Below are 27317 nucleotides of genomic sequence, written 5' to 3'. Positions count from 1 at the left end.
CTGTTTATCAGCTCTTCATCACCTCTCCGCTGCCTCTCCATCATCGTCATCTGCTGCTGCTGATTACAGGCCGGGAGGGGAAGCACATAAACATTTACCACCTTTGTACACAAACGTTTAACGAGGTCTAAACACTGACGACTCGTGATCGAGATGGATAGCATGTCTCACCTCCAAAACCACCTCAGACGGAAAAAATAATAATAAAATCCTTCGAACGAACTTCAGTTCCTACTCTCTGTAAGCAAAGGCTGATGATGCTGGAAAACACGTAATTTCCTCCTGGATTTCAAAATGGAAGTGCAGAGGAGTCGATCTGAGGATAAAGAAAAGATCCAACAGTTACAGTGTGAACTCATGCTGCTGCAGGTTTTGGAGATAAACATTTTAATTTTGATTACTGGCTACTGCTGAGATACAGCTGCGAATCTCAGCAGATGGAGTTGGTTGCTTTCTTTAAATTTTCAAATTACGTCTATTTTTGGTCTTTTTTTAAATTTCTCACAACTTTATGGAAGCTGTGCCTCTCTGCGGAGGAAGAGACGGATGATACTGAGCCTGCAAATAATACAGGAAACCACAGGAGACTGCACAGGAAGCTGCTCTTTATCCTGTCTGGAGTCCAAAAATCAAATATTTGTGCACAAGAGCATGAACGTGCTCAAGAGGACAATGCATGAAAATCGTGCTTTGAAGTTTTTTGCTTACCGGTAAAAATTTGGCTGTGGTCATCGGCCACCAGAACGGCGTCACCAGCTGTGATAGTTAAATCAGCGAGCGTCCGAGGAACCAGTGGAGACTTGAGGTCGGTCGGTATGTTTTCACGTTAACACGACTCACCAGCCGTCTGTCAGTGACAAAAACAAAAATACAATAAAAGGCAAGACATTTGCATCACTCGAAATTAAAATTTCACCACACAGAAATAGTGTTTTGAAATTAAGCTCTAAAGCTCAGAGAGTCAATGGAGCGACAGACTTACAGAAAAGACCTCTTGTATTTTACTCTCGATATTTCAACATGTTCTCATCCAAAGTCTTCACATTTTGCAGCTCTGCAGTGGACTCCTGAACGTTTATATTCAACCGACACCAACTGTCAGCATATCATGCCGTTCTGCTGCACATAATAACAGCTGACGACACCCAGCGGCGCATCATGCAGACGCAAACAGTGGCTTTTGACATCAGGATCTTACGCTGAAAGCACCGCAAAAAAGATGAGAAAGAAAAATTAAAATGAAAAATGTTGAGGCAAATTTTATGTGTCTGACCAGCTGCTTTTTTATCTTGCCAGGGACCAAAGTGTTGGTTGGGGAGGACGGGCCGGTGAATGTTATGAGGAAACAAGCGGTCAAGTCAAGTCATTTTTATTTATAAAGCCCATTATTACAAATCACAGTTTGCCTCAGAGAGCTTTACAGCACACGACATCCCTCTGCCCTCAGACCCTCACATCGACTGAGGAAAAACCCCCAAAAAACCTGTAATGAAAGGAAAAATGGTAGAAACCTCAGGAAGAGCCACTGAGGAAGGATCCCTCTCTCACGACAGACCGACGTGCAACAGATGTCGTAAATCACAATTAAATTAATAATAATTTAATAATGCCAAAAAGGAAAGAGAGAGATCCAATAACAATAATGGTAACAGTGGTCAGTGAAGACAACATTTACGACAAATAGTCCAGATTATTTGACACTCGTCAAAAGACTAAATCTCTCCGAGATACTGAATGTGTATTATATGAAGAAACTTAAGATTGAGCACAAATCGTCTCCTCCAGTAAAAACACCAACATGGCCGCTGTCCGAGCAGCCCGGCGGCAGGCTGTTGATTTTGAATCCAGACGACCTCTCAGATCTTGATCCTACATCAACACAACAACTCTGTGAAGCTCCTCGAGGGTCCTAAAACGCAGAGTAAGGTCGGTGGGCGAAGATGGCATCAGAAACAATAATACGGCTGCCGGGGAAAACTGGCAACTCCGCAATTAAAACACACAGGCTGTGAAATTCACCGACATGTTGACAGAAACCGCAGGGCGACGTATGAGAGGTCGCTCCTGCAGATCAGCGTTTAACATAAAAAGCTGCAGACAGCACACTGAGCTGCACTTCCTGGAGGTCAAAGGTCACAGACGCAGAAATGATTTCCGTTTCCTTTCGTGCGATAAAAAGATCAGAGAGGTAAGATGATTCTGCGTCACTATAAACTCTGTCACATATTTCCTCAGATGAGATATGACTCGTTTTAATCTGTGTAGGAGATTAGAGAGAGGAAGCGGACCACGAAAACTGACTCTCAAGCAACTGACCGCATATCAACATCAAAAAGCCTCTCACCACCAAAAAACGCTCATCATCATAGAGACAAATCGTCCCATCTAAACAATAAAACACCTGATTTGGAGGCTGATTTCTGCCCTCCGGAACAACAAATGTGTTTTGTGATAATACGAAATCAAAGGACAGATATCATTTGTCATTGCATTCAAAACCTATTCTTGTTCTGGTGTTTTTTGCAGTTTCAGGTGCACAAACACCTCAGTCTGGACTGGAATAGTCGATCCAGATATGCATGTAGCTCAGAAAAAGGTTTGTGAAAAAATTACTATGTAATGTCACCAAAGAGGGAAAAATTAAAGCTAATTAAATGCGGACTCTGATGGATTATTTATCTGCAGAAAACCTGAAGTCTCTGCAAGAATTATTTCAATAAAATACCGAAAAATCAAAGAAAGAAAGAAATCTAAAAACTTTTGATTTTAAAAATGATCGGCAAGTTAAAAAAATGCAAAACCTCATGTTTGAATTTTAAAACAAAAGGAGATCAAGACAAAAGGGAACAACATCTGCAACAACCACAGAAACCAGTTTTCGGTTTCTATCCTTTTAAGAATAAATTGAATTTCTGTCGACCGCCATCCTGCAGGAGCCGGCGCCGTGCAGATGAAAATCTGCTCAATTTCTCCAGAAAACCTTCCACATTATACAGCACGTATCGAACCAGAGCGACCCTGAACCATCACTTCCTCCCCGGGCAACTCGATGCCTCATTACAGCCGAGGCCATTAAAGCGAGCGGGAGGATCCGCGCAGTCTGAGCTCAGACATTTTCATAACACAGTCCATATGTTGGCGAGGAGGCTCTGACGGGGACCTAAGGTTTCCGTTCAGGGGTGAGCTTTCATCCACGGAGGTGGTGGAAACGAATCTGCAGTCAGGATCACAAACGCCGGGCCAGAGGAATCCAAATACACCCCCCTCCTCCCCACCCAGCCACCGCCGCCCAATGTGGGAATGTGGTTTCCTACACACACACACACACACACACACACACACACACACACTGGGGTCGAGGTATTATGAAATCAGTCTGTAGGTGTGTTTTCCTGTAAGTTTGCATTCATTTGAACATTTCTATGACGACAATCTGTGTGTGTAAAGTTCAGTGTGTACAATAGTGAGTATGTGCACTTGGGCTTTGTTAAGTCCGTCTGGGCAAATTGTGCTGATTTCATTCAAAAACATGAGAGAAAGGCAACGAGAAACTCGAGAAACTAGAAAAATTAGCAAAAAAAAAAAAAAATAAAAGTAAAAAGTACAAGAAAACTATCTGACAATGAGAAAAAAAACTAGAAAAAAGTCAAACATAAATAAATACATGTACACATAAATAAATCAATAAATAAATAAAACAAAACAACAAACAAATAAACAAGCGATTGACCTGAAAAAGTCATTCTGTAATATCAGATAAATATACAGCTATAAATATAGTTAAATAAAATAAAATGTAAAAAAAAATCAATAAATTAATTAAATAAAAGAAAATAAATTTTCTCTTCTTTTTTTTTTTTTACAAATAATTTTCGAAATCTACTTTTATTTTTCAGTTTGTAGAGCTTTTTTGCAAAGTTGCTCATTACCCTTTCCCCCGATGTTTTTAAAAGAAAAAAAACCCAATTTGCTCAGGGTTTGAAGGGTTAAATATTAGTGAGGGCGTCTAAATGCAGCATAAGAAAAAGTGATGTTGTTCCAGGTTTCAAAGGGTTAATATGAGCTGCTGTCTTTGAGAGTGGGGTGACTGTATCCAAATGGAGGGTCTATGAATCGAGGATAAAATTTGGAAATTGTAGATGTTGAAGTCTGTGAAGTCACGTGCAACAAAAAGAAAGTGTGACAGCGGTTCAAAATGTTGTGTCATGATGCAGGATTTCACACACTTTTAGGCAATTTTTCGGCATTTTTAAGGCTTATCGCAATTCAGTTTGTACATTACTGAGTACAAGATGTGCGTTTTTTGTCCTTGTTTTTATTTTATAGCTTGATTGGGTGTTTTTGCTAACTTTAAGGTAATTTTTTTGTACTTTTTACAAATGTCTTGCTTATAGTCTAACTTTGTGTTGCATGACTTGCCTGTATTTTAGTGCATAAGAACACTGTTAGCCCGTCACTGCTTATTTTAACATTTTATTAAGGTCTACGATATGACTCTCGTATCTCCGTTTCCGCTTATTGCTGTTTCTTGTTGCAGCTCTGCATGTCTGCATGTTATCTTTAGTTGTGTGTTGTTGTGTCATGCTCCGTGCATGGCTATGTGTGTTAGAAAGCTACGTGTTGTCGCTGTGCTTTTGTTTTGTACTGTTGTTCTGCTGTTTCTGGGAGTTTCTGTTTTTGTTGTAGTTGTTGCTGTATTTATGGTGTCCCGCTGCATTTATCCTTATTATCCTTACATTTCTTTTTTAAATTGCTTATTATCTTCTTTCTATGTTTTTGAAACAAGTTAAGTCAGTTTGCCTGGGTTTTAAAAAGCATAAACTGTGATCTGGTAAGTTATTTTCAACTCAATCCTGGATTTAAGTTGCATTAATTAAAAATCACATTATAATGTTCTTCAACGTATTACATAAAACTAAACAACGACTGCAGCTCTGCGTGTGCCATGCTGTTGTCTCGTTGCGTGTCAAAGCTAACTTTTTATTTCCTCCTCATCATTAGTCTCATTTAACGGCTCACGAACGTTTATAGCTCCTGAACTCTTTTGGCTCTGCTGATGGAAAACAGCCTTCAGTTATTCAGGCAGAGTCGGCTAAAGGCTAATTTTTCCCTGGATTAAAATGTGGATTCTCCCAAACTAAACACACGGCCCCGTTTGAAGTGACACGATCATCAAAGAGTGTGTTTGAGACTCACAATCAAACACAGATGACTCCATTAAACAATGTTCCTCAGATTTCACACTCGACAAAACTCTCGAACTCGTGTCCCTCCTACGCTGAAATGCAGAGCATGTAATTACCACCCACAGTCCGTCACAAGTGATGGAGCGTCCTACTGGCTGCAGACTCGACCTTCACCCGCCTGACAATGACACAAACACTGTAAGTGTGTGTGTGTGTGTGTGTATTACCCATGTTGTGGGGGACATAAATCTGTTTACACACTTACACAGCTGACATTGTGGGGACTTGCCTTTCTTTTGGAGACAAAACTCGAGTCCACGTAATGTTAGTCATTTGGATGTGTGTGTCAATGTGTGTGTGTGTGTGTGTGTGTGTGTGAGAGAGCTTTTGTTTTAAAAAAGAATGAATTGGAAGGTGAGCTCAGGCAGCAGATTAGAGTAAACTGCAGCTGATGAGCTCAGAGAGAAGATCTGTAGCAGTCAGTGATCACTGATTATCCAGGAGAGAGGACAAAACATCCGAGGTTGGCTCACAGTAGCTGGTTATTTAAGGGAAACGTGCACACACACACACAAACACACACACACACACACACACACACACACACTAGACCTGATGTCATATCTTATGTCACGTCTCCAGAACCACATTAGAGGATGGATATCCATCCCAGTTTACAGTGTCTCTTGAAAAAATGTATCCTCCTAAAAAGGTTAATTTAATGTCCTACAAATTAGTGTCCCACTAATGACACTACATACTTAAAAAGTTACAGAGGTAAAGTATAGAAAAGAAAAATGGTGATGACACACCTTTAAAATAAACCTTAAGAAAATGCAATTTAGAAAAGTAGCCGACTGCAAGTTTCTTTCACTTTCACAAATGTTGTTCTATTTCATTGCTTATTTTTGTTTTATTCTAACTGCATTTCATCATGTAATCCTATATTAAATAATGACAATAATGCAAAATATCAAAAAAGAAGAAATCTGAGCATGCTGATCTCAGAAAAGCATCAGTTTAGGTAACGTTCCCTCACACCTCATCTTCATCCTCATCATTCTCATCTTCCCTGAGTGCCTGCTGCAGACTGGCGGCCTGTTTTTGACCCCAGTTTTAGACATTTAATAGCCTTATTAGACATCCTGATGAGTGCAGTCTAGTCCTGTTAGTTGTTCTATACTTTAACAGAAAGAGACTAAAGGAAAATAGAAAGACGAGAGTTTATAAAAGTCATTACATGAGGGAAAAAACTCTTTCTATTTTTAGATCCTCACTGTAGAAGCCTCTCAGCGTGGAAACAAACTCTCTAATGTTGGAAGCGCATAATAAATAAACACAGATGATCTAAGATGTTAAATTTTTAGTTAAAAGTAACACACAGAGTCAGGTTTCTGCCATAATAGCACATTCTAACAAGATCGCTTACAATTAAAAGTACACAAAACTATGTAATATGTATTTCTCCCCACAGATGGAAATCGCTGTAAAAGCTGTTTAATTGAAGGACATATTTACTCAGTATGAAAATATACAGTTAAAAAGTGAAAATCCATGTGTGTATTTAACAGAGGGACTCGCAGGGATCGAGTCCGCTGTGACTTTTGTCTTCTGGTAGTAAATATGTGAGGTTAACCACTGGAATCTGAGCTCCGGCTGGGTTAAAGTGCCGGCTTCACATGTAATGTCATTTAATCAGCACAGTGACACTCTGCTGACAAGAGAGGAGTGAGGACACAAATTAAGAAATACACGCAGCTGAAGATACTCGTTAAAACTGCTGCATATTTATTTTGGCAGAAAAATGAATGGATGCATTTTGTCATGTGTTAGCTTGAGACCCGATGACTTCCTGTTCTCTCTGCTTTCTCAGGGTCATTTGAGTTTAACTGGTTCCACTTATTAAACCAAAAGAGATCGGTATGTCGATTTGAGATTTCCCATTCAAATGTTCTGCAAAATTAGAGAGAAAGTGTTGGTACAAAAGTGCAATTAGTGGCGGAAACTGCTCAAGAAATGCAGCATTGATTGTACATTTCACACTCATAATTACAACTTTGTTCATGTGCGTGCAACTCATAAAAATGGTAAATACAATATTTCTGAGGAGCACGTGAAGACAGCATTTAACTCAAAACCTCTTAATGTTTTATATAAGGTCAAGAGTTTATCGACTATCTGGACCCAGTTAAAGACTCTGAACTACAACAGATGACCAGATTTGATGATGTCCAACGGATTTTAAGACTGATGGTTGAGTTTGAGATTTTTTTCAAAAAGCTGTAAGCAGTGGTGACTTGTACTAACGTTAAAATGGCCATAAAACAAAGTTGCAGTGACGCTGTGTCTGGTGTGCCACCTGATGCTCTGCTGGGGACTCCTGCAGTTCGAGGCGTTGACGGAAAAAATCTGATATACTTTAGGATCAACAAGGATAAACAGTGGCTGAGTTGTGACGTTTGTGTGACGTTTCAGGGCAGCAGTAATGGTGGAAGGCATAAAAATAGTGTCAGCAACTGACAGTAAAAAATATATACATATCATTATATTGTTCCTAGTAGCTGTCATTTGCTTTTAGTAGTGGCATGTTTTAGTATATGCATCTATTAGCTGTTGCAAGCAAGCAAAAACTTTTAATCATGAAGCATGCCAGGCGAGTGCACTAACACTGATATCATGAGTTGCCGACTCGACGTCATAAATGCAGAAACATAGCCGGCAAAAGTCAATGTTTGGTCAATGGTTAACTTTTTTTATTTATTTTTTTATTACTTTTTTATTATGAAATCTTATATAAAAATGTAAATAAACTGGAAACAGCTATCAACCTCTTGTTCAAACGCTCTTAGCATTAAAATGCAACCCATCCTCTCTGTACCTTCCGCATTGTTAAAACAAGGAAAAAATCAGCCACAAAAACAGCACCTAAAAAGGTGCACAACACAAAAAGCAATTTATGACAAAAACTGACCTTCAGCGCACAGTAATGTCCTTTTTAGATGCTTCTGGGCCTGTGGCAGCAACATGAAGAAAGCATTTCAGCTCGAGTTGTTGTGAACACTAAGAGGAAGCGACCCGTTATTTACAGAAAATACGCTTACAAAATAAAACATCAACAACAAATAAATCAATACCATTTCAGAAATGGGGGTCACAACCGAATAAACCGTACAATCATTAAATATTAAAACAAGGTCGTATTGAAAACCTCTGATGTGTATGTCTTTCGTCACTGCTGATTAAATATGGTGTCACTCCACCAATAATGAAAACAGAAGTAGAGGATTCACGCTGTGCCTTAACTCGTACAAGAAATGTATCCCTAAAGGGTAAATAAAGAAATTAGTATAAAGCTACAAATTACATATAGTACAGAGTTCATAGTACATGAACACAACAAAGTTGGAACTTGGAACCGCAAATACCGACATCACACGAATGCAACCAAATATCCCCAATAGCATCTTGTGTTAAAATTATTCAGCCTCAGCATTTCCACACACTTTAATGAGGCTGGACGAGAAGTTTCCCTGCACGCAAAACAAATTAAATGTAATGTCTGAATTCAACTCGGTCTGCTCGATCCACATTTAAATGAAGACGAGGTGGAGTTTATGTATGTAAATGCAGGCGTGCGTGATAACACACACACACACACACACACACACACGTGTACACACAAACGTTGTTGACAGCTGTGTGTTTACGTCTGTCCTTCCGTCTGATGCTGATTGAAGTGGATGAGTCGAGACTTTTCTTCCAGAGAGGATCAGACCTCAGAGGAGCTCAGCAAACTCTCAGGGATTTAACCCGTCGCTCTCTCTCTCTCTCTTTACAGTGTGCCTCTACGTCTCTCGCCCCCCTCCCTCCCTCCCTCCCTCCCTCTCTGCTCTCTAATCGTTGTGTTGTGGTGGTGACGCTCTCTCCTCCCTCTCCTCTCCAGGCTCTATATAAGTGTGGTTTGTGTTTCAGACTCACAGAGAGAATGAACACGAGCCCATCGGACATATGGCAGAGAGGGCCACTATGACCCCTGTGGTGACCCCGAAGACGAGACCTCCACCTCCCCCTGGACTGTTAATTTTTGGTCGTGTGCAGCATCTACAGGTGAGCTCTTAAACCCAAGTTTTCACTCTCAGGCTAAAAACAAAAAAAGTTGCAGGTTTTGTTTTTGCAGAAGGAGGACAATAAAGTGTATTTTTAAATTCAGGGAGGGAGGCGGGTGCCACAGCGTGGCTGGAGCGTCTGTTTTGGGTGATGCAGGAAGGGGAAGGAGGAGGAGGAGGGGGAGCACCCTGCCATGCCAGGAATGTTGGCTCACCCTTAACAATACCCTCGCAGCGCAGAGTTTCTCTCATGTAGAAATCAGACACACAGCAGTACTTTTTTTGTGAGTGTTTTGCTCAAAAGCTCCACATTAATTATAGTGGAGACATTAAAAGTTCCAGTTAGGTGGAGTTTCAGTCATTTAGCAGCCGCTCTGACTCATAAAGACTTACAGTAAAGAGTCAGAGCAGGCGACGACACGGGAGGTCACAGTTTTCAAGGAACGTCAGCTGGATTAAAGTTCATCACTGGCGGCTATAAATAGATTTCGCTCACTTTATGGGAGTTTTTCAGTCCGCCCCCCACAGACACACAGAGGGTTAACACGTCTGGGTTAAAGATCAAAAGCTGAAGCTGCGTGTGAAGGATGCTCTGCCTTCAGGTGTTTTACTGAGAAACTCTGTGAAGAGCTTTTTCCAATAATAAGACGCTGCTTAATGATATATAGTATATTTATGTCTTATGATGAGGGCTGTCGGCGTTAACACGTTAACTGCCATGCATCTAAAGTCCGTACATGATCTGTTATTTATTTTTGTACACATTCCTGTCTCTAAGAGGCTGTACTGGGCTGAGTTTGAAAGCTAGAGTTATGATACTGGTTTCACATGAAACTATGGTTTTGGTGCTAGATACCTCATTGGCCACTACTCGAAGCTCACCGAAATGCGTCTGCGTGGGCACCATATTCAGGAGGTCAAGATCCGTTAGTAAACAAACGTGTATTGAGAGATGTAGATTCCACAACAAAATTGACTGTATCTCGCTTAATTCTGAACCGATTTTCATGAAATTTGTTTTCATATCAACATCAGAAAGTAAACATGATAGTGGTTACTTGTTTGAATTAATTTCATTTACTGGAGTTAATCTAATAAACTATGACAAACCAGTAATCCTCTGAATAGCCACAACACTGAGACATGTGGGCTCCAATTTATGAATAAGCAACATCCAGTGATGGAAAGCAATTAAGTACATTTATTCAAGTACAGTACTTCGGTACAATTTGAGGCACTGACACTTCACTGGAGTATTTGCATTTTCTGCTACTTTAAATTTCATGCAACTTCATATTCCCATTACGTTTCGGAAACATTCACGTGTGTAATAATAAAAATCGCAGGTTTATTTGTGCAAAATCTTTTCCCTGCTGTTGTGAAAATTGTACCAGAGAGGGAGAAAAATCTCAGGCAATCATCTCCATAATGAGGCAACACCTTTAAGGTGGTGGTGTAGTACTCATATTCATATTCTCATATTTGAACTAGTTTATGTCTTTGTGTTGCCTCAACACCTATATTTCCCCTGTGGCGATCAATGAAGACATGCCTTTTTTAAAAATCTGTCATCATCTCTGCTGATAAAGATCTTTCTCCAACTCCCTCTGTTGATAGGCGGTTTGAATTTGCGTCACTTTGTCACATGATTCTTCCTTAACAGTGACCCAACAGGAAGTTGCTATAAATGAGTAAAGCTGACAACAGAAAGATATGTTGTAAAGAGTAAAGATCATCAGAAAAAGATTTATAGGTCGTCAAAAAGCTCATCAAGTAGCTCATTTTAAAAAATATCAGATTTTGTCATATTTAAATATTTTCCTCCTCATTAGTTTTGTCCTCTTTTCCTCTGAGGTCATCCATCTGTTTTCTCAATCTGACAAATCCTCCCCAAAACCCCGACCTCACCAATCCCCCTCGGTCCTGGCAGCGTGGTTTTCTGGAGCCTCGGCGCTCACCAGGCGCCGTGATTAACTCTGGCTCTGCTGAGTGGAAAGATTTCAGCCTTGGTGGTTCCTGCTCTCCGGCTTTTGTTTTTCTCGTGTGAGGAACATGAATCACGACCACATTCGGTCACCAGGAATATTTGTTGTAATAAATCTCTTTGCTCTGGTTAACTTGGTTCGACCGTCTTCGTTTGTGAATCATGGAAAAGTCCTGATGTCGTGTTGCTGAGCGTTTGAGGAGGTGATGGAGGAGACAAACTGCAGTCCAGTTTTGAGGATTTTTCGTGGTTCATGCTGATCTCAGTCTGATAAAGCACTCAAATGAATCAGTTACATAAACTCTTTATTGGACGGTCATCAGGCTGAAGACGTGACTTCTTCTGGACAGTTACACGGTGCTCAGATACGCTGTTTTCACGGTCTGACCAAGATAAGCTGCAGGACGTCACCACGACTCAGAGCACTTAACTGACTAACGATTTACCCAGGCTACAGTTACTCAGCAAAATGACATTTTTTTGTAAACATCATTGTCAGTCAGGTTCATCCAAAAGTTTGGCCGAGAGAAAGATATCAAAACATCCACCAAACTACCACAAAATGTGACATAAATATTCATGACGCCCAAAGAATGAACCCCAATTATACCACATTATACATGCCATCTAAGGTATGTAGTCACGTTGCTGAATCTGATAACCATGTCACACAGAGAGAAAACACCAAAGTGCAAAAGCTGTGATGTGCCAATCCAGATTAACCCTTTCAAAACTTTTGTGCTTTTAGTATACATTAAGTGCCAGAGTGCATAAAACAGCATGAAAAAAGAGCGTGTTTATCAAAAAAAGAGGAAAAAATGCCAGTGGAGGATCCCCTGTACCCAACAGACAGACCTAGCTAAGCCCCTAATATCCTAAAATCCTAGAAACGTGCTAAAATCTTCTAAACGTCCTATAATCTGTGAAACATCCCAGGAATTTCCTAGAAACAACCTTAAGTCATAGAAATGTCCAAGAAACATCCTCAAATCCCAAAACATCCAAAAATCCTGTCCTATCCTAAAATCCAAGAAACGTCGTATAATCTGAGAAATGTGCTTAGAAACATCCTAAAGTCCAAGAAACATCCTAAAATCCTAGAACCATGTATGGGGTTGCTGAGACTGGCCCCGGTCCTCCTGTCATTTTGCAAAAGTGGCACCTAAGCAAAGAAAATTGAGTTTTCCTGGTTTACAACCAGTTTCAACACTGCTGAGCATCTTTTTAAATCATACACATTTTCAGATTGATATCCTTCTTTACAGGAAACCTTTCCAGTCTTGTTCTTGCAGAGACCTGAACAACACGCAGGTGTGTATTTGTGACTCGCAGAAACAGGTCAACAGGTCGGTTAGATTACCGGACAGCAGCATGTGATGTGCAAAGCTTTCATGGCGTTTAAAGCGTTAGTGCTGCCAGAATCAGACTGAGTGAGTAGTTCTGCGCCTTGGTGACGTCCGGTCCGTGTTGGAACACATTTACGTGCACAGATGGCGAATGTGAAGGAATCTGTTATTCTGGCTCCCGCCCCTCAGCCCTCCATCAGGGGTTCGGCTCGATTCCCAAACATCAAACCGAGGACACGCTTCTCCCTCTCCTGGCATCTGTCAATGTGCTCGTCTTTCCGTCCTCTTAGAAATGCCTCCATAAAGCTGTCGGCTTCACTTTACTCCTGAGTTGGAGATGCTTTCTTTGGGCATGAAATCCTCTCGTGTTCCAGGAGTAACTGGTGTGAAATGAGCTCCTTCGAGGTCGTGCGGGAGCACGCTGAGCCTCACGTCAAAGATAAAAACTGGCGTCAGCCCCCGAGAGAAGACACTGAGGAAAGGTCATGAACTGATTTGTTATCAGCTGTGCGGAGTAACAGAGAGCTAATAGTGTTTCTTCCTCATGACTTTCGCCCGGCGTCATCGTCTGGTTCTGCTGAGCGGCCAGAGAAGCGTCTCCGCTTCAGACCCTGCCAACTTCGGCTCAAACTCCTCCTGTTTTTCCAACAGAGACACTGAAAATTAGACGCTTTCTGCCATCCTTGTTTTTGTTGAATGAAGGCAGCCATTCCACAAGAGCACCAAGAACCACAGACATCAACAAACTCTTATCTTAATCGATGCCAGAGCGGCCCGCGGCTCCGAGCTCCTCCGGGTGAATAATTCACTTTGACACAAAGCCAGATTTTATACATGCGCTCCAATGTGTTTGATCTGAGTCAGCTCCCTCTGTCTTTTACCGTGATAACAACCATCGATTGGAGCACGCGAAGACTCGGTACAGTGCAGCCTCAGTGTTCATGTGTTTTTTTCTAGACCATCATCAGTTAGACCTCATTTTGAATTCCCACCAGAAAAAGTTGAAACACAATAGTATTTGTTGTTTCAATGAAATTAAAGTTCGAGTGCACACCAGGATGCTCCGGATGGCAGAACAAAGGGAGAGAACTATGCATTTGTGCACAAGGATTCTTCGTTTTTTGGTTTTTTTTTTAACAAGGTATTGTATGTTTGTTCAAGCAAACTGACCAACACATTCACATCCCAGCTCGTCACATGGTGATGTCGCCCATGCATGTTGCATATGGACAGTCCCATGTCGTTTGGCCAGTATAATAACGCGACCAGTTCTGTCCGAGCGCGTTCTCATCTGATGCCATCCTTCTGGCTGGACTCGGAAGGTGGCTTTTGGCGTCATGCTCTTACATTTAAAAGCACAGAGAGAATGGACTTATTTGACAAGTTCAGAGTGTGAACGGGCTGCTTTGACACCCTAACTTCTCCTGACAATCGGCCTCTTGTGAGTAGAGCTGAAATGATTAGACAGAAAATAAATCTGCAACTCTTTTGACAATAGATTCATTGTTTAAATTCTCCTTTGGTTTTGGACTTTTGATTATACACATCAGGCAATTTGTAGACTTTGGGCCGCCGCAAATGAATATGGGACATTTTTTAAATACAGTTTGAGATTTTATGATGACGATGATACTTTTTTGTTGTTGTTTTTGGGGATCTGTGTACACGAGGATCGTTCTTATAATGTTACATTATGAACACAGATTTTTTTTAAATGCAAAGGAAAGACTTTTTTAGTGGGGCCGTTGTCATCTGATCGTGGCCTTAGTCATGCATTTGATCTGGATGAGGTTTCATATTTAGTTTCATGATTGACGGGTGCACAATGGAGTGCTTCAGTTTGAAACGTAGGATCAGGTGTCTTCACTATAATTGATTAGGACTGTTTTCGACTAAACTATTAATGAATCAAAATGAGAAATTGTGTTATATAGTCTCATGGTGTGTTTAGACTGGGTGAGTGCAGTAGGTGTTGTGTGTAATGTGTGCACTTTGTGTTGGATGGTGAACTGGGATTATGTGCAGTTGCACATGTGGTGTTGTTTTTGTTCAGGCTGTTGTGTTTTTGATGTCATGGTGTGACAGTTGTTTTTTGTTTGTGTTTTTTGTTTTTGTTAGTAAGTGTGAAGGCATTATCTGTGCAGCACTAAGTCCAAGACAAATTTCCGCTCGAGGACAATAAATTGTATCGTATCGTATCAAAAGAGAAAACGACCAAAAATGAATCAATAATTTAAAAAAATGTTTACGAACAAAAGTGGTCATCAAAGTACGACAGCTAAGGGTGCCCGGTAGCTCACTTCATAGAGTGGGCACCCCATGTGCAGAGGCTTCATGCCTTACCGCAGCCGCTGTGGACCTGACTCCGACCTGCGGACCTATGACCTTTGTAATAAAGGCAAAAAGCAAAAACAAACAAAAAAAAAGTACAGTTGCTTCAATAAACTGATTCAAGGAGCAGATGCGATTCGGCTTTCTGTGGAGTTACCACATGTGCAACAAAACGTGGGATCTTTTCAACCGAACCAACAATCACTGTTGGTTTGTCCACAATTGTCCCCTAAACATAACCAATTAGTTTTAGTTACATAACTGAAACTGTAGACGTGACAGATTAGAAAACGTTGAGAGAAATTCTGCAGTGGTAAAGAATAGTTTTAGAAGACACTGACGGACAAAGTTCACAATAAAGGCAGATAACAGTTGAGCACATATGTTATCAGAGTCTTGAAATCTTGCAGACTGAGAAAACTCTGATGTAAGTTGGAAGCATCATTTGCAGAAAATGCAGTCACTCTTTTCTTTTCACGCTCGACTAAACCAAGAACTTCGAGAGGTAGGTTTCTTACCTGTAAAGTGATCCATGATGCCGGCGTCGCAGGACAGAGATCCGTCACAGCTTCATGTCATCAGACCAGCATCGGCTGTCAGAGGTTTCAGGCTTGAACAGAAAATCTGCAGAGAGAATAATCAGAAACATTCCTGTTTTCAAATCATGCCAGCTCTCTGGAAGTGGTTTCGGCTCAAACGGAGAGCCAGTTTCCAGCCGATACATTATGGTGACGCTGTAATGCAGTGGGCTTTGAAAAATGATCCACTTTCACTAAGTGCAGCAAGTGAAATTATTTCCAAACCTTCAGGGAAAAACTGGCAGGGGCACAAAGAGAGGAAAAGACTTTGATTCCAAACCGACATAACTCAGATAGGAAAAAGAACAACTCCCATAAACTTTATAGTACTTGTGAAGAAAAGGCTACAACCACCATGAAACAATGACCTTCTGAAAAATAGATGTAAAATATAATCTGCTGTCATGCTGAACTAAAACGCATACACAACTGCAAGCTTTTTTTTCACCACTGGATGTTAAAAGCACAACATGATGTTTGTTTAAACACTTTAAAGAGAAAATTTGGAAGTTGGGTTGTATGAGGTACCAGCCCATTCTCATTCCAAAAAAATAAAAAAAAAAATCCTTAAACCTTTCTGTTCATCACCCAACAATATACGAAAATATTCTGACAAATTTTATAAAATTCTGCGTTCATGGAACTTTATTTCGGGAAAAAAAGGTAATCAAAAAAACCCAAACTGATGCATTTTTTTAAACCTAACCACATGCAGGACCCCAGGGAGAGGAGGGCCACGTTCATGTGCTTCTGATGGGGATCACTGAATAAACAATTAACAATAAACATGTTTTTGTCCACTAGGTGCACTGTCGCAATCAGTGTCCCTGCTAATTATTGGTGTATCCAAGGCTGTGATCATCCAAACATAATCAACTTAGCATGTAGTATATTTAAAATAATTCATTTTTTGTGTTTTTTTCCCCCCATCTCATCTAAAAACATAATGGCATCATGACAAAAAAATGGTATTTAAAGGGTTAAAGTTCTGAAAATTAATAGATATTTGATGTTTATTATTAGGACTGATGTTGGTTAAAAAATTTAGCTCAATGAAAGTAGAAAATAATATCATTGTTTATTACTTTTGTAGCCTGATCTAGCAGAGCGATATGAGTGTGTGATGCTAAAGCAGGTTGTAAGGGTTAATAAAATACTTTTATAAAAGTTAAGAAGCAAGAAACCTTAAATGAGTAAATAAGATCATTTCTGCTTTGTCGTCAGTATTTAAACGTGGGGGGAAACCGTGACACAGACAGAAATCGGAACATAATTCTGACGTCTGATTGGCCCGTCTGACTGATGTTTGGTTCGAGGGACGCAGAGACACGATAAACTGAGTCTCACTGAGACATTTGGCAGGCAGGTCTGTCATTATGGCCTGAGGCTTCAGCTCTGGTCAGAGGAGGACGAGATGTGGACAGGAACGCAGCGGTCTGTCCAGCTCAAGTCTTCGTTTCAATCCCTGGGTGTCAACTGACTTCCTCTCTGTGACCTCTGACCCCTGGGTGCCACGGAAATGAGCCTACAGCTATTTATATCTTTAAGGACAGCGACGGTCAGGACGGCCTGTTTAGTTTAGTTTTTTGACTGTAACAACCATTTTTATACCATTTACTGTGCAAAGCACTTTGTTGATTAACTGAATAGTTGACTATAAAATGTCAGAAAATAGAGAAAAATTCCCTCCAGGATTTCCAAAACCCCAAGATGACATCTGTACACTTATTACATGCAATGTTTTTTTTTTAAATAAACTTCAATTTTCAAATGAAATATACAGTTTCTGCTCTTCAAATGTAAAGAGTGTATTTTCAAATTTAAATAGAGGTTGACTTCCTTGGGTCAAGGCGACAAAAGCAGCAATTCTTTATTGTATATTCCAGGATCCCCATTCGGAGCGCATTAACCCTTTACAAGAAATGACCCAAAAATAAGCAAGAAATGAGTAAAAGGTTTAAAGAAAATTACTTAAACAATAGCATAAATTTTAAAAAAAAAATCATAATAAATAAACAATGAACATAGAACTATTTTTGTCCATATTCTATAACTATAACTTTATATTTACCCCTGGTTTAAAAAAATCAAATAATTATCTCTTTCTACATTTTCACAATTGTCTTTGTATTTTGTGGGACATTTCACCTTTCAGAGGTTTAAATGTTTGTGAAAAATGAATGCAGCACAAGAAAACTGTTGTTAATCCAGATTTCAAAGGGTTAATGTGGCCCTGGTCTTCCTGAGGTCCTGCATGTGTTTAGGTTTAGAAAAATCCATCCAGTGTGGCTCATTTACTGCCTTTTTTTCCCAAAAAATGAGGTTCCATGAGGGACAACGCCAAATTTGAAAACATTTCCTTTTGTATATTATGATTAATTAGTATTATTAGTATTATTATTGATGAACGTTGCAGCTTAAGGTGCTGCAGAAGAATTAAACTGCAGAAGAATTAAACACTTAAACTGGGAAATCTCCAGGGATGCTGGTCGTACACTAAGTGTCCTAACCTGCAGGAGGAAACACGTCGCGTGTCCTGCAGCGTTTTACAAAAGTGACAGAAGCAGCAGAGGCTCTAAAGCCAAAGCTGTAAATGACAGCGTGAAGAGTTTCAGCTCGTCTGCAAACGTCTCTTCAACTTCATTTGACCTTCTGACTGTTTTTATGTCGTTTGATGAGTTTATGGAAGTCACAGCTGGATGAACTCAACAGTTCCTCAACTTGTCCACTCTGTTGTACAAATAAACGTCCGTTTTACTGTCGGCGTTAAAGCCCAATAACGGATCACGAAAGCTTTAACATTTGCTTTGACATGTGAGTTTACGAGCCGATAGTTTTTCCATGTTTGAGTCTATGAAAACATGTGGGCAGAAATTATATTCCCATTTATTTTCCAGCTGTTGACATTTTATTTTAAATTCTGTGCAGATCCCAGAAGTTTTCAGAGGACGCAGAAATACAGACAGACAGAGACTGTCAGGACAACTTTTGGGTAAAATTATGCCAAAGCATCTGGAATATTTCAACTTGATTAATTTTGAACATTTTCCTCCATGTTCTAAAGTTATGAACGCGTTTAAATTTAGTTAAAGCTACAAAAAGAGATTCAGGAGCTCAAACTAATCATGCTTTGTGCTTGATGTTCACATCCCAACTCGTCACACGGTGCCGCTCTGTCAGTGACCTTCTGCGTCCGCTGTTTACGCTCTGGGATGTTACCACGATGTCGACAAATGCACATGGTGGGATGATGCAGCAGAGTGCTTATGTTTACACAACAGCACATGGTAACAAACGCTGACTGTCACAATGGTTACGATGAGGCAACAAGGTTCATCCACAGCGGGAAGAGAACTCCGAACTCCCTCACGCTCGTACGCCGACAGCACTGACAGAGCGGACATATCTGACGACGGTCTGATGATTTCGTTGTTGTTGTTTTGTTGTTGGCTGGTTTAACTTCCAGCTCAGCAAATACAGACATTTGGTCAGTGACCTTTGGCGTCAGATAGTGACACACCGAGGCTCCCTTCAGTGGAGGTATGACGGCGACTTGTGTAGCTGTTCTCATTACATATTTTCACAGACTTCAAAAGTATTAGGACAAACTTTTTTATATTTTAAATTAACAAACTTGTAATTCATGATTCAAATGGGGTCAAAAAATTATTAATCTCTCCCCATTAACTACTGGACTTCCCGAAATTAGTTCCCATGATAGAAAAAGCTGAAAAAATAAAATCTGTCTGTTTTCTCTCTCTGTCTCTTTCTTCAGGATGATTGACAGCTGCTCCTCCTGATCCCCAGGATGCCTGTGGTGCCAGCGGGCGGGACATCTTCCTCCCACCACGTTGTACCTGTCGCCCTCACCTGCTCCTGGCTGCTTCTGCTCTTCCACGCCGCCTTCGGTCAGAAACCCGCCAAGCTGCCTCTGATTGGCCGGAAGCCTTTTATCGCCGCCTGGAACGCTCCGCTGGACATGTGCACCATCAAGTACAACATCACCACCAACGCTGACCGCCTCTTCCACATCCACGGGAGCCCACGAGCCGATTGGACGGGGCAGAATGTCACCATCTTCTACGCCAACAGGCTGGGCTACTACCCCCACTACACGCCGCAGGGCACCGCTGTGCACGGCGGCCTGCCGCAGAACTGCAGCCTGGACCAGCACCTGTTCAAGGCCTACGAGGACATCAACCACTTCATCCCGTCAGAGGACTTCCGCGGCCTGGCCGTCATCGACTGGGAGTTCTGGCGGCCTCAGTGGAGCCGAAACTGGCACAAGAAGGACATCTACCGCCGCAAGTCAAGAGAGCTTACGGCCAAGGCGTATGTCAACGTGACGGCGGCGCAGATAGAGGAGCTGGCCCGGCGCCGGTTTGAAAAGAGCGCCAAGGCGTTCATGCAGAGGACTATCCAGCTGGGGATACGCCTTCGCCCCAACGGCCTCTGGGGTTTCTACCTCTACCCCGACTGCCACAATTACAACCTGCACGAGCAGAACTACACGGGCTTCTGCCCCCTGCTGGAGCGGCTGAGGAACGACGAGCTGATGTGGCTGTGGAACAGCAGCACGGCGCTCTTCCCGTCCGTGGCGATCAGGAAAAGTCACACCAACAGCATCAGCAACCTGCACTTCTCCCAGCACAGGATCCGAGAGTCGCTCCGCATCGCCTCGCTGACCTCCAAGGAGTACGACCTCCCCACCTACGTGTACCTGCGGCTGGGCTACCGAGACGAGGCGCTGGCCTTCCTCACCATGGTAACAATGACGTCATCACAATTCACTTGTTTTGCCTTTAGTTCAGTATATAGCAGACTTGATTAAGCCTTAATATTTTTTTTCACCAACATCAGTCCTATTCATAAATATAAAATATTCATTATTTTCAGAACTGTAACCCTTTAGATTCAGGTTTTTGTCATAATGCCACTGTGTTTTTTTTAGATGAAAAAACACAAAAATGTGTTATTTTAATTGAATTCACCATGCATCCATTTTTTTTATTATCACAGCCTGACATTGCCCTCAGCATAGGTGATATAGTAGGTCGCCTACAGCGCCACACGCTGGAGGGGCGCTGCAGGTCACACGAGATAAGATAATCATTTCCGCCGCACGCGCACATGTCCGCTCTGGGGCACACACAAGATAGACAGTCCACTCTGGCGCACGTGCACGTGTCCGACGGTCTGCTCATGCGCATGCACACATTACCGCTCCGGTGCGCCCGCACATGCCCGACAGTCCGCTCCAACACGCACGCATATGTCTGACAGCGCGCTCCGACGCACGCACACACGCCCGACAGTCCGCTGCGACGCATACGCACATGTCCGACAGTCCGCTCCGGCGCGCACGCATATGTCTGACAGCGCGCTCCGACGCACGCGCACATGCCCGACAGTCCGCTCCGGCGCATGCACACATTACCGCTCCGGTGCGCGCGCACATGCCCGACAGTCCGCTCCGGGCGCACGCGTATGTCTGACAGCGCGCTCCGACGCACGCGCACATGCCCGACAGTCCGCTCCGACGCACGCACATGTCCGACATTCCGCAATTTAACTTTTTTTGATTATCACAGCCTGGGAAATGTCAATTATTTGCAGCAACATGGATTTTGACAGTGCACCTAGTAGAAATATCATACATTTTCTCACTATGCCAATTATGTTTTTTTAAAAAAATGATGTCATTAGGGGGAAAATAGTAGCCTAAAATTGACAAATTCCAAGTCAAAAGCCCAGAATGACACCCAGAAACAATACAGTGCATGTTTTTATGCTTTGGTGGCTGTGGGATAAAAAATGTCAGTTTGATTAACTTCCACTGGTGCAATTTTTGCACTTAATTATGAATGTAACAATTTAGTTTCCACAGTGTATTTTTGACTTATTGTAGGAGCTGGAAATTACAAGATATAACAAAAAATGCAATCTTGTCAAAATTTATACCATATGCATGAAATGAATGAAAAAGTGCACCAAATAGTCCCCGAGGGTTAGTTGTTTTTACTTCGTTCTTACCACACACACACACACACACACGCACACACACACACACACACCCCCCCCCCCCCCCCCTTTTTTTTTTTTTTTTTTTTGGCCACGTCTGCAGCCTCCGGTCCACCCTCCATACTTGTCCGAGCTGGAATTTGAACCAGCGACCCTGCAGTTCCACTCCCAGCAAAGTCGTGCATTGAAAACTGGAAGAAAAATACAAAAGAATTAGTATCAAAATATATTTAAAATACCAAAAGTAAACTACTCATCATGCAAAACGGTCCATTTCAGTAGTATTTTAAGACACAGCAAAACTAATGCAAGTTATGAAAAGATATTTATTAAAGAAACTGCAGCATATTCAAACCTTTGACATAAAGACAATGTTAGTCACACACTGTCTGACTGTTTGCAGAGTAAAGATCAGTTTACTTTCTCACTGCTGTCATCTGCTGGAGATCCACAGAACAGCAGCTCAGATACAAACCAACTGTGGTTTCCTCGATCTCCCTAAACTACACCACCATGACCAGAGGGAGGTTTCCTGCTGGTCCTACTGGTCTGCAGCTTCACCTCATCCTCATTGTTTCGAATCTTTTAGCACTAACTTTTATCATCTTTTCAAATATATTTATTTATTTAATTTTTTAAAAAACATTTTTTAAATTAGTTTATTTTATTCAGCTACAAAGGGATTTTATCAAGGATGTTTTTTTTTCTTTCTTTTTTTAAGAGGGGATTTTTAAAAAGTTTTTTCACCTATGGTCTCGTTGTGCCTGCGCCCCTCGTAGCACTCTGTAGAGCACTGCACCTAAACCCAAACCTAACCCTTACCAAGTCATCCATTAATGTTTTGGACTCTGGGCCTGGTGTTGTTTAATTTAAAGAGACACCCCAAAAATCAAAAATATATATTTTACATACTTACTTTCCTGCAGAAAGACTTGATCCACACCATCGGGGAGAGTGCTGCTCTGGGAGCTGCAGGGTTCGTCATCTGGGGGGACCTGAACCTGACCTCATCCAAGGTAGGTGTGCTTTGCCAAAAAACAAATGAAAATAAAAATCTTCTTTGTAAGCGAGCTCACACTCACACTTGTTCTATCAGCTAATGATTTATTGATTTAGAAGAATATTTGTATTCAGGTCAAAGGTTGCAGAAGATCTGCAGCCAAACTTTCTCTTTCCTAATTTGTGCCGTGGAGACGGACACAGTCTGACTGCATTCTTTCATGTGAAAGACATTCTCTCCTCAAACTTCTTGATTTGTTTTGGGACTGCAAACAAACCGCAGCAGTAAATATAGTCAGACAATAGAAAGTTGACATCATGTGGTCGCTGTGTCTTGTGAAAGCACTCTGGAACCACATTTTCAAAAAACTAAAATGCGCATGTTTTTATGGCCTGTCTGCATGGAAAGGAGGTCATCCAAAACACATCTGACCGTCTCAGAATCTCAGGGAGAGTTTGAGAGTGAATCTGCAGCTGCTCTTCAAAAATGCACAGTTTGTATATCTGATATTTCTTTTTTTTAACTCTTAAAACGTGCTGCATCAGCAGGATTTGTCTTTAGCTGCCAAACCTGATGTCAACTGTCATTATCTCGATACAAACACTTCGACTGTCAGTCACTGGGAAACCAGTTAAAGTTAAATCAGTTGTTAGTTTGTTTCTAAAGGTAGAAAAAATATTCCACAGAACAGTTTTTAAATTAGCATAATTCATATATTTATATTGTTTTTTTTTTTAATTTTATTTTAAAAATGTCCTTTTTTTTAGAGGGGAGGGGGTTGCAGCAGGATGGTATTATTTTTTAGGAAATTTTCTTGTAGTTTTTATTAATTTCTTTAAAAAAATAATCCTGCAGCTCTTCTATACTTTCCATAGAAAGTATTAAGTAATATGACTTTATTCTTGAAATCTAGCTTTTTTTTTTTTTTTTAACATGGCTTAAATCCTCCATTGTATTTTTTCGATGTGAGTCAATGAGGAAAGTCTTTCTGGGCCCGTGGGCGCCACGTGACGGACCCAGACGGTGTAATTCCACTTTTGGCCACTATGTAAAATTTGCATCAGAGCCTGGCGCACTTCCACCTCCCGCGCAAAGACTGTTGCTTCAAATGACGTCACCAGCGTAAGATGGCAGCGGTTGTATCCGGGATATTTTGGCTTCATTTTTGTACAGTGGAGGGAGTGAAGACGATGTCCATCTTTATATACAGTCATCAGTTGGGACTGTGAACATGTTAAAAATGCGCCAAAGTGCATCACATCGTGACCGCTTTGTGTTGTTTCTTTCCAGCATAACTGCACCAAGGTGAAAACCTTCCTGAGCCACCGCCTCGGCCAGTACATCACCAACGTGACGCGAGCCGCCGAGGTCTGCAGCGAATTCCTGTGCCAGGGGAATGGCCGCTGCGTCCGCCGAGACCCCCTCGCCCAACATTACCTCCACCTGAGTGCCTCCAGCTACCACATCCAGCCCGCCAACGACGGGGACTTCGCCGTCTCCGGATGGCACTCGCAGTACGAGCTGGAGCTGCTGACGGAGAGGTTTCGCTGCCACTGTTACGAGGGCCATGAAGGCGAGCGCTGCGACAGCATCAACAAAGTGAAGGAGGACGACGGGCCGTGGAGGGAGGAGGAGGAGGACGAGCAGGAGAGGAGGAGGACGGAGTGGGAGGACGAGCAGGGTGAACGGTGGGAGGGCAGGGAGAGTGAGGCGCCGCCGACCGGCTGCAGCCTCCGCCTGATGGTGCTGATGCTCCTGTTGAACTTATCGCTGATAAAGACGGTCTCATGATGCGCTCTGACAAAAAGAGTCACAGATGTTACTTTTCAACACACAGACAGACCGGATTTGTCTGGATTTGAACCGATGACGTTACAGTTTCACAGGGTTCAGCAGCAGAAGCCACTTTAAATGGCACTTAACTTAACACTTTTTGAGTCGTTTCCATGAATCTAGAAATAGTTTTTCAGTAAATGATTAACATTTTTGCTTCATTTTAGAGCACTGAATCGCCGCCCACATTTCAGATTTTGTTCAGAGATTCAGGTCTGGTGTTATGCTTATTAATGTGTGTTTTCCTGGTCTGATGATAAACTTTATTGCAGCTGGACAGTAAGACAACATTTAAGTTAAGTGCTGGCAACACTAGTCTTATCCAAACCATCAGAGAAAAAACGATAAATATATTCCAATAAATCCTAATATTATATTGTAATTCAGAGTAATTACAGTCCATGGCTCCTCTGCCAGCAGCGCAGTTTCTCCCCTCACTCCTGCAAACACACACACAGGTCAGAGTTCAACTGGAGTGACTTTCTGTGGTTTCTTGACACTCTCGCTCTCTGGATCAGTTTTGTTGAGATTTTCTCTTGAATCTAATTCAGCTGTAAATGCCTCCATAATCCCAAATAAAAAGCATGATGACGTCACCCAAACAGAAACGAAAGGAACTTTTGGAGCTAGTGCCATACTTTCATTTTCTTTTCCTTTTTTAAAAACAATTTTTTAGGTAATTTTCTGTACTCATTTCTTGCTAATTCTGGGAAAATCTCTTCTTTTATTGCACTTTGCCTTCTTTTTATGTTTTTAAAAGAAATCAATCAATCAAATTTGCCCAAGTTTTAAAGGGTTAAAAAAGTCTTAAAAAGTCTAATTTGCCTTAAGCTGCAGGGACCCTGGAGTAACAGCAGCAAATTGGGATATAGATGCAGCTGTGGTGGCTGCTCTAAACTGACGTCTTCTCAATATCACCTGACATCATAGTTTTTATAAAAATACCTTTTTTAACTTAAACCTCTGGCAAAACAGACTATGATCAGGAATGAAAATGACGTTAGATAATGATAGATGACGTGAAGATAAAAAAAGTGAAAGGAGTTGACAGTTCAATCTGATATCAGGCCAGTAGAGGAACTTAAGATAAACTTTGAAAATGTTCAATGTGAAACAAAACAGCTGCTGTGTTGAAAAGTAACACGTGTAAAAAAAAAAAAGAAGAAGAAGAAGAAGAAGAAGAAGAAGAAGAAGTGAAATGGCACTTTACATGACACATTTACAAAAGGGTTTGGCAAGTTGACAGATGAAGGTTTGGTTGATTGTTTTTTTCTGTTCTTTGACCTCTGAAACAATCTGCACTGCCTCTGCCTCGACAACTGCATCCGTTCTCACAGGAATGTTCATCCACAGATGTTAAACTGTCGCCTCCAGCAAAGAGACGATCATCCGGCATCACCGCGGAGCCGAGGAGGATGATGCAGGATGATCCTCGGATTTGTTTTGTGGAGACACGACAGAAATCTTTCGGTGGAAACCAAAAAGTGCTACGACTACCACACGGTCGTACGTGGGAACATTTGGACGCTTCATCTGTGGTGTTTTTTTAATTCATATTGCCAGAAACTTGTTATTATCCTCAACAATAAGCTGTTATTTCACTTGACGGTGTACATGAAGTGTGTATTTTTTTGTACTGTTGCTTACATTATAGTCTTGAAGTGCAGCATGTCAGGAATCGCCACATATTTGAGCCTGTCGGGACGCAGCGTGCACATGTTGTAGGTGCTAATGATTCCAAAATATTATGTATCTCTATCCTCTATATATACATATAAATACAGAGGACCTGGTTTGTTTTCAGTGATTATGTAGAGGGCGATGTTACTTTATCTCAGTTCAGACTGTGTTGTTAGTTTTTGATGAAATCTCGTAAAGCGTCTCTGAAGCTGGCGTACAGCACTGTAGGTATGACCAAACACTGAACAGCATATCAGAGGCGGCACATACTGAATATATTACTGCAGTTCTTTGACGCCTGCAGTTCTTTAACGCCTCCTTTTTGGGTAAGAAGAATCATCTCCTGCAAAACTATGACAAAGAAGAAAGCTGACTTAAAACTGACTTCAAGTTAGAGGTTCTTGAGTCTCAAAGTTTGTACCGAGTCTAAAAAAAGTTGTTATGGGATTGTTTATATTAGTTTAGGTTAGTTTGAAAGTCTGTCTCTTTGTTTTATTTTTTACCTGAACCAACCCAAGCTAATCCAACAGAGCAGCTAACTACAGTGCCAAAGTTAAACAATCTCAATTTCCATTTTCTAGGATTGTTTTTTTATTCCTTTACCTACATCATCGGGTGAACTTTGCTCAGTGCTCATGAAGCTGTAGATTTTAAAAATTAATTACTCTGCGCACCTTTACTGGAGGATTTAGGGCCAATACACTTGTCGTGTTTTTGCGCCCTCTAATCCACTGTTTTTCATGTAGATGCACAGAAGTGGACGAAACATGCAAGCATTCCTAAACGCACTCCTTTTCCAAGTCTTCTGACGTTGAGTAATGGCCAAAAAGAGTGTTTTTGAGGAACATTATGATGCCACATTTGAACTTTGACCTCTTGGATATAAAATGTCAGAACTTCATCATTATATCCTATCCGATTTTTGCTTGAAATAGAAGTATTTTAATTCTCGATTGATGGCCAAAAACATGTTTTATGAGGTCACTGTGAGTCCAGTTGGACGTTTGTGCCAAATTTTAGGTAATTTCACACAATCTTCAGATATTGCGTTCACGATAAAGACACGGATGTGAGTCACAGTGATTTTTTTCGTCTACTCGAACATATATGTGCCAAATTTGAAAAAAAATTATATTCGCAGAAAATAAGATAGAAGAGGTCACAGTGACCTTGACCTTTGACCACAAAATTAAATCAGTTCATTTTGAGTCAAAGTCAATGTTCGTGTTATATTTGAAAAAAATCGTTCTTG

General features: G+C 41.3%; 1 protein-coding gene and 1 long non-coding RNA gene across 2 annotated transcripts; one reads left to right on the top strand and one right to left on the bottom strand.

Annotated features, from left to right (window-relative positions):
• Positions 1–10: 10 nt before the first annotated feature.
• On the bottom strand, positions 11–15588 carry LOC121949700. Its single transcript, XR_006106279.1, has 4 exons — positions 15472–15588; positions 709–847; positions 172–316; positions 11–59 (listed from the first exon to the last, which is right to left on the bottom strand). It is a non-coding gene; the product is annotated as an uncharacterized LOC121949700 (long non-coding RNA).
• On the top strand, positions 9179–26932 carry LOC121949693 (hyaluronidase-4). Its single transcript, XM_042495424.1, has 4 exons — positions 9179–9293; positions 19307–20296; positions 22479–22568; positions 23843–26932. Exons 2-4 carry the CDS (start codon positions 19340–19342, stop codon positions 24341–24343), a joined length of 1548 nt encoding a protein of 515 aa, XP_042351358.1. The 5' UTR covers positions 9179–9293; positions 19307–19339; the 3' UTR covers positions 24344–26932.
• The last annotated feature ends 385 nt before the right edge of the window (positions 26933–27317 follow it).

Source organism: Plectropomus leopardus, chromosome 11, assembly GCF_008729295.1.
Source record: "Plectropomus leopardus isolate mb chromosome 11, YSFRI_Pleo_2.0, whole genome shotgun sequence".
Classification (NCBI taxonomy): Eukaryota; Metazoa; Chordata; class Actinopteri; order Perciformes; family Serranidae; genus Plectropomus; species Plectropomus leopardus.
The sequence above is the reverse complement of the archived record's forward strand: the minus strand, read 5'-3'. Positions and strand labels throughout refer to the sequence as shown.

Excerpts from the sequence above, each read along its gene's own strand:
- LOC121949693 (XM_042495424.1), top strand. The coding sequence starts at position 19,340 with ATGCCTGTGGTGCCAGCGGGCGGGACATCTTCCTCCCACCACGTTGTA. Across the intron at positions 20,297-22,478 it reads CGCTGGCCTTCCTCACCATG|AAAGACTTGATCCACACCAT; the intron begins GTAACAATGACG and ends ACTTTCCTGCAG. Across the intron at positions 22,569-23,842 it reads TGAACCTGACCTCATCCAAG|CATAACTGCACCAAGGTGAA; the intron begins GTAGGTGTGCTT and ends GTTTCTTTCCAG.